General features: G+C 32.7%; 1 protein-coding gene across 6 annotated transcripts in view; it reads left to right on the top strand.

The window, feature by feature from the left end:
- Positions 1-5,189: 5,189 nt before the first annotated feature.
- Positions 5,190-8,459, top strand: part of Sptz (zinc finger FYVE-type containing 26 spastizin) — a 137,418-nt gene continuing 134,148 nt past the window's right edge. For all 6 annotated transcript variants that reach the window (XM_076450137.1, XM_076450138.1, XM_076450136.1 and 3 more), the window contains exons 1-3: positions 5,190-5,545; positions 5,758-5,839; positions 8,023-8,112. In XM_076450137.1, the coding sequence (XP_076306252.1) occupies positions 5,322-5,545; positions 5,758-5,839; positions 8,023-8,112 (396 nt within the window). In that variant the 5' untranslated portion in view covers positions 5,190-5,321. The remainder of the gene's footprint in view (positions 5,546-5,757; positions 5,840-8,022; positions 8,113-8,459) is intronic.

Below are 8,459 nucleotides of genomic sequence, written 5' to 3'. Positions count from 1 at the left end.
TTTTGAGTTAAGTAATTTGTCATTCAGTATTGGATGTTGCTTTTAACACCAACCAAAGTGTTGCGGTATTTGCATTCTGCCCACCATGGGTATCGAAATTCGGTTTCTAGTGATGTACGTCAGCGGACATACCGCAACACTTTGGTTGGTGTTAAAAGCAACATCCAATACTGGATGACAATTTTGCCATTAATATATACATGACATTATAGATGTATGTGTGTGTGTGTGATTTAAAATATTTATTTAAAGTTGTAAAAGACCTATCTGCCAAAACTGTTGTTAATTTTGATGTGATAGGTTACAGAAAAACCAGCTAGAGAGCAACATCTATTCTGCTGGTAAAGATCTGGCATGGCTGGGTGGGTAAGGCGCACTAATCGTAATCTGAGAGTCGCGGGTTCGAATCCCCGTCGCACCAAACATACTCGTCATTTCAGACGTGGGAACGTTATCATGTTACGGTAATCCCAGTATTCGTTGGTAAAAGAGTAGCTCAAGAGTTCGCCGTGGGTGGTAATGACTAGCTGCTTTCCCTCTAGTCTTACACTGCAATATTAGGGACGGTTATCGCAGATAGCGCTCATGTAGCTTTGCGCGAAATTCAAAAACAAAGATAAAAAATCTCCACTAGTAAACAGACCTCCTCCGATTCCACGTTACTTTGAAAATTGTAAATGAATTTAGAAATTCTTTTTTTTTTCTGAAAATAATGCTTTCTTCTTTTATGATAACAAACATACAATCAAAACTATTCTCGAGTGGTACGCATCTAATTATAATTAAGTTACCAATGGCAACTTTTTATAGAACTTTACAAACATTGGACTTTATAATTAATAGGAACATAGACCTACATGCTATGATTCTTAATATGGAAGTATTTAATCATAAGAACAAATATTGAAAAAATATCTTCTCTGCAAAAGAAGATTTTCCAGATTGTGAAGAGTGTTTGTGAACGAAGCACAATAAAGAGCTTACTCCTAAAAGTGCTATATGTTTCAGTATTAAGCTCAGTACCACCCACAGTTGTTTTTATTACGTTTTAGAAAAACATAGTAAATTTGAACAATAACTTGGCATGTAGGACTAATTGAATAACAGGTGAAGATTAATATCGAACCAATAAACTATGCAGTTTCAAAAGTTTTATACGTATGCACTACTATGTTTCTTGTTTTGTGATGAATAAGCTTATCAACTTTTGCTATCCCTCAGTTAAAAGGCCCGGCATGGCCAAGCGTGTTAAGGCGTGCGACTCGTAATCTGAAGGTCGCGGGTTCGCATCCCGGTTGCGCCAAACATGCTTGCCCTTTCAGCTGTAAGGGCGTTATAATGTGACGGTCACCCCACTATTCGTTGGTAAAATAGTAGCCCAAGAGTCGGCGGTGGGTGGTGATGACTAGCTGCCTTCCCTCTAGTCTTACACTGCTAAATTAGGTACGGCTAGCACAGATAGCTCTCGAGTAGCTTTGTGCGAAATTTCAAAACAAATAAACAAACCCTCAGTTAAAATACGATTTTTCAAGCCTTTGTATTTTCAATATTTCGTGAAAACAAATCAAGTCGTTAAAAAGATATAATAATAACCTCTTGCCCTATTTACTCACGAAACCAGGTCACTCACTAAGAGTATCAGACATCACATGTGCTCTCCATTAGTAAGGATTGCTGTAATATGACATATGCTATAGATAGCGACAATATCTTTTTATACTTACAAGTTAGACAGTGCCCAAAGATCCCACATCTCTTGATATTGATTGATGGCATCTGTATCATGGAATAATCTAACATTTTTGTTCATTCTGTATATGATACCATGTTATTTCAGTTTGGGTAGGATAATAAGGAAAAAAATATAAACACCATTAAAGATGCTGTGTTGAAGTACTTAAATAAAGATTATTATTTTGTTTAAGTTTGTGTAGAATGTCTTTAATTGCTTAAGCCTCAATCAACATTACAAGAAACAGTATTTTGTTTTCCAGCATAGTATTTGCCGATCTTCCTGTTGTTCCGTGTCTCCTACTCGAATACTCGAGGGGAAATCAGCAAAATGAGAAAATCAAAGTTATAGATATGTGATGGCATTATTATATTGCAGTAGTCGTCCATCTCATAACTTTAGTAAAGACGTTGTTCCTAAGGTATTAGATTTGCAAGATATTTTGCAGTGCGAATTCATATGTCAACATACTATATTAGTGTTACAATTAATTATATGCAAAACTATTTAACTTTACCATGATACCTGTAATGTAATAGACTTATATTATTAAGTACCATTTTGAATAAAATGTTTATAATATATACTAACATAAAAATATAAGCTCCTTGTCTTCTCTCTACGGATTTCAAACGATAAAAGCAGGGGCTCGATTCTCCTCGGTGGACTCAGCCGATAGTCCGATGTGGCTTTGCTATAAGAAATCACACACATGAAAGTTATTATTTTTAAAGACTTTTTTAAACATAAACACTCAACGATGACACCACCAAGTATACTTATTATATAAAACTCAGTGGAAAAAGGCCTGATTAAAATCTTAAACTGAAATTTCTGTGTGGAGTAGGGAGCAAACTTAAGATTTTCTTCTATCTAAATGATTTTTTGTGGTGCATATAGTCACACAATGAAATTCAGGCAATAATAGTCACAAAGGTGCCCCATTTTATATGTTTAATGTGCTATAGTGATTGGATATAAAAAGTGGTTAAAATATACATTATTAAAGTTAAAAGGAACAATAAAGGTTTGTTCACACTAAATCTAAAGTCAAGTGTATTTTGTCTAACAATTTTTGACAAATATTTTTAAATAATTCATTTATTAACAAAAACAGATCTTATACTTCATCACAATGTGGGAGAATTCTCTTTGGATAAGCTTTAGAATCGTAAGGAATGTAAAATATTGGTTGTTTTTTAAAGTACGATTGTTTCATATTTTTCATGCATCGAGTCCAGTCTCTTTCAGTCCCCAACAGGATTATTGCCAAATAATTTAGAATTACCTCGTGGAACATTTTCTTCTGAACATACTCTTATTCTCCTGATAATTAATGTAGATTACTTAAGATAATACATTGGACACTTGCGAATAATACGTTGCAGTATGGATTGCATGTAAAACAGATTCGATAGTGGCAAAACTTTTAGAAATACTGTGATACGAAAATTATTTTAACACAAAATGACGTTGGTAAGCTTAGTGATTGATTGTTTTCTTAAACAATATTTTGAGCCTTTAAATTTACAAGTCATGCACAGACTCTCAGTTAAGGCTTACAGTGGTGTATAAGAAGAATTCTGGTGCTAAGAAGGAAAAAAAAATCAGTTGTAATTATCAATAAAAAAGCTGAGCATTAAGCTATATTAACTGGAGCAAACCAGGTACTAGGATGGTTTTAGTCTCAGAATATGGAGGTTATTGTTCATTTATGCGTATAAAAGCCGCTGATTAGACATCACTTTTATTGTTGTGTTCAACTTAAATCCTCTTTATTGTAAGAAAGATTTTGAACTAGTTAATAAAGAAAAAGAGTTATGAAGACAGAATTTGGTGGGTTATAAACTGAACGGCATTTCATACAATATATGAATTAAGAACCCAAGACTCAGATGTAGCCATCCATAATTTTGAAGTTCTGGCCAGAGGGCAACAAGTCAACAGTGCCAGTCGACTAAACGACTACTCAAATCCAAATATTGAGTTTGATTCTTACATTCACAACATCTCAACAACTGTTTTGTTTTGAATTTCACGCAAAGCTACTCGAGGGCTATCTGCGCTAGCCATCCATAATTTAGCAGTGTAAGATTAGAGGGAAGGCAGCTAGTCATCACCACGCACCGCCAACTCTTGGGCTACTCTTTTACCAACGAATAGTGGGATTGGCCGTAACATTTTAACGCCCTACGGCTGAAAGAGCGAGCATGTTTGGTGTGACGGGGATTCGAACCTGCGGCCCTCAGATTACGAGTTGAAATGCCTTAGCCACCTGGCTATGCCAGGCCTCTCAACAACTGAAATGTTAGAAAGTGTTCAGCGGCATCTCGCACTTAGAAACTTGAATTTTGCGATATGTATTTGGCAAACTTTTCACAAGGCAACTCTCAGGCAACTTAAAAAAGAAAGACGTGGAATTGTGCTTGTTCATTTTGGAACCTAGTGGATTTAAAGACATTATACTTTACATTTTAAAGTATGCTAAACTTTTGGTTAGGCTACTTTCGGAAGTTTCTGTGTTTTTGAAGTGATGAAATTATCAATGATTTCTTCAAATTTAGAGAAAAAAAATAGGTGTACATATAGAAAACCTAATCCAAGACTAGTTCTGAAATACAGTTTTTGTTTTCAGTTGCACATGTGTATTGATGTTTCAAATTTGGTTTTTTTATTTTTATTTTAGGACATAATTTGACTTTTTAGGCCAATGCGTCTTTTGTTCCTTACCAATTGCACCCCGCTAGTACAGCGGTATGTCTCTGGATTTACAACGCTAAAATCAGGGGTTCGATTTTCTTCGGTGGGCTCAGCAGATAACCCAATGTGGCTTTGCTATAAGAAAACACCCATCCTTACCAATTTTTATGTGTCATAATCATCAAAACAAAGAAGAAACAAATGAGCGAAAACGTATGTATTACTTAACGTAGGCTGATAGTGTGCTCTACAAATTTAAGCATTATTTTATTTCTTCCTATAGAAAGAGTTATTTATATAAGTGGTTGTTGCTCTCTAAGTATTAAACTTACTGATGTCTAATACCATACAAATAATTAGTTTGAATAAACTGTAATAAAAATAGTAAAAAATGAAAATGTATATTCTTATTTCATTGTAAGCGAAATACAAAATTAGAAGTGTTATTTATTTCTATCAGTTGCTTTTAGAGTCCAATACAGGCACTAGGGGAATACGACACCACCTTTTTAAAGTATATGATACAAATGAAACTAAGTATGAAATGACAGGATAGTGACAAACATATATGTTTCAGTAATAGTTGTTAATTCAAGTAAAACATAAATGTAGACTAAAAATGCGTAGCATGTAAATTCACAAATTACGTTAGTAAATACATAAATTAGGTTGAAAATTGCTTTATGCTGAATTATAAATAAGCTTTTTAGTTTTAAATTTCACATTTTCTCTAATGCAATGTTTGATTAGCGATTTGGTGATAATGTGAGCCTTGGGGGATTAGCGAAATGCGTGGAACTTTAACTACGAGTTCGTAATAACTAATAAGTGTCACTTTTTAAACCTATATACTAAGTTGCAGTGGTTTTATAGAATAGGATAAATTATTATGGCGGAGCACTTGCATGTCAGAAATAAAGTGAACACTAGTAGTAGTAGGATAGATTCTCAGTTTCATACCTTAGAAGTGGAGTTTTCAAATCACGTGCGTCTTGGGCAATGGGAATTAGCACGTTCATGTGCCACTACACTTGCCTCGACAAGCGATGAAAAAGCAAAAGAAAACCTAATAAAACTTCTAAAAAATATTGCTTTTTATCCCGAGAAAGCTAGGTGAGGGTGTTTTTCCATATTTTTTTTAATTGATGTAATTTACAAGGAAAAGTTTTACTTTGAACCCTCAATAAGTAAGACTAAGAGTAAAACTTCAACGATTGGTGCTGTCTATTAACACTCAGAAGTTTTATCATTAAATTTCCATGATCCTGATGTATATACGTTCAACTTGCATACAAATTCACTCAGTAATTTATTTCCATTTTCAGTATTTTCCAGTCTCCTTTGAAATCTCCAAACCATTTAAGTTGGCTTTGTTGTCAACTGCTGAAGGAGCTTGTTAGTGCTCAGGTAAGATAGAAATGTTTAATAGTTGATTAATCTTGAAGTTTATTAGGTAATTTCGTATTTCAGTATTATTTTTTATATTGTAATGATTGAAGCCTTAGTTAAAATAATGACACAATTAAAAATCTCATAATTTGAATTTTACAAAATTTAGGCGTATCGAATAAATGGAGAATATTAATGTAGGGTGTTACATCAGTATTGTTCACCTCCCATGTAATGATCATGTTTGAGGTTTATTCATGTTCAAATTATTATGACTGAATTTTATCATATTGATATATGAAATCTTAATAATTAAATATACATGGTTACAATGTGTAACCGTAGTCATTTTGTAAGTAACATATCACTAGACATAAGATACAGACTGATACTTTCACAATAGAATATAATAACAAAAAATAATGTTATCTTAAAATTAATTGCAGATTTTGTTTAGTAACTGAATAATTTTTGTTAAAGTATTAGTAACATAGTCAGTATGTCTGTCACCGAAGGTGGACAGGTGCTATGTTTTCACCTCTGTCTGTGTTTTTCTGTTTGTATGTGTGTTTGTCAGCAAGATTTCTCAAACAGCCAATGGATTTGGATGAAAGTTGGCATAAATTTAAACTATCACCTAGCATAGAATTGGTTAGGTTTTAGAGGGTAAATGTTAGAGAAATAAAAATAAATCCTGTCTGTTGACACAGGAACCAATTATTCACACTATTTTGCTTTCTAACTCATGAATGATTGAATTTTGATGTATGGTGGGGAATATATGTAGAATATTATTACTTATTGCCCTACCAGAAATGGTCCATGTTCATTGATTACGTTTTCATATTTTTGAGAGTTGGAATATGATCAACCTGCATGGAGGTTTGTATTCTGTTGAGTGACCCACTGGGTAATATTTGTATTTCTGTATGTGTAAGTGTTATGACTATCTTGCATTTTTTATCTCAGTTAGAACTTGACAAGATATAAAATAACTTTTTGATTTCCTTTTTGCATTTTTTATGTTGTATCATACATATACTTATTACAAAAATTACATCAATAAATAAATGATTAATATTATATATTTAAAAATGGCTGGTATGGGTAGAGAAAGCACTGTTAGAGGACCAAACGATGTTTCGACCTTCTTCGGTCATCCTCAGGTTCACAAAGAAAGAAAGGGTTACCGACTGGTAGCTGACCACATGTTTGAAGGTGGTTGTGTAATTGAGTGTAGAAATGTAGAGGGCGTGCTTAGATGTTGGATATATTTATTAATATAGGTATAAAGGTGTTCCTTGTATTGGTTTATTTCGGGCTTGAGTTGTTGCATAAGTAAAGTTTTTTTAATTTTGTGTTTGTTTATGTTTGTTTCTTTATTTAGTATTTGGGTGTTTTCTGTGGTTATGTTGTGTTTATTTGATTTGCAATGTTTGAAAAAGGTCCAAAGAAGGTTGAAATGTTGTTCCCTTTTCTATTAGTGCTTTCTCTAGCCATACCAGCTGTTTTTAAATATATAATTTTCTCTACAAGTGGATTTTCTCATCATCACAAATGATTAAGATAAAAAATGCATGAATTGTATAATGTTTTTCCAAGTAAGCTTGTTTTCAGGCTAGTGATTTACAGCTTTCAGTTGCCAGTTGTACATTGTGTGTGTGTGTGTGTACTACATCTTTATGCATATCATTTATGTGTAGAAAGTGTAGATATTCACACACACATAAATGGAAAAAGTTAAATTGATTAAATCCAATTACCTGCTAAGGAAACTTTTCCTAAATTTTTAACACTTATTGGGACCTTTTCTTTATTTTATTTTTTTGTTCTTGTGAGACATATCTGTTGTATGTAACTGAACCTTTGAATAGTAACTCTTAAATAGAAGAATGTTTTAGATTGTATTTAAAGTAAATCTAGAGAAACTTCTTATGCAACTCTTTAGTCTGTAATGTAGCATTTCACATGGATGGGATTTATGATTTGTCACCTGCATTTAAAATATTTCTATTCGGCTCTTCAAATATGTAGTAACTGTTCAAAAAATATATGATACAAATAATTTAAATTACAAAGTTAAACTGACATTGAATTAATTACAAATATTAATTTGTAAATGAAAATCTCATTCATTAACATTCCTAAACTTGGTTTTATAAAACAATTATTGATAACCATTGCTGGTTATACCAATGCAGGATAGAGATGTTGAACTGTTGGCAAAAGATGCAGAATTTCGTGTTTTATTACGAGATGCTTTGCCAGGTGCTTCTTCAAATGTATTAAAGGTATGTAGTGCTTTATGACATTTTGTAAATGTTATAAGTACAACGCTGTTTCAATTTTCTCTACAACCTAACTGTAATATGAAGTAAAATATATTAATATTAATATACAATTTTATTTCCTTCATTTTGCTAACTTTATGGTGCCATCATTGGGTGTATTTCTTAACAAAACACAGGAAAGGCATTTTGTATTAATAGTAATAGCTAAATATAAGAAGTAATATGATTTCTTCTGTATAAATACCATAACTAAATAGTTATTTTTGTATTGTTTTTGGAATTGGAGTCACTCTACACTGTTCTGTGAACATTCAATAATCTTGTGATCCTTTCCTTGCACATCTGAA

The sequence above is a fragment of the Tachypleus tridentatus genome, chromosome 8, assembly GCF_004210375.1.
Source record: "Tachypleus tridentatus isolate NWPU-2018 chromosome 8, ASM421037v1, whole genome shotgun sequence".
NCBI lineage: Eukaryota > Metazoa > Arthropoda > Merostomata > Xiphosura > Limulidae > Tachypleus > Tachypleus tridentatus.
The sequence above is the reverse complement of the archived record's forward strand: the minus strand, read 5'-3'. Positions and strand labels throughout refer to the sequence as shown.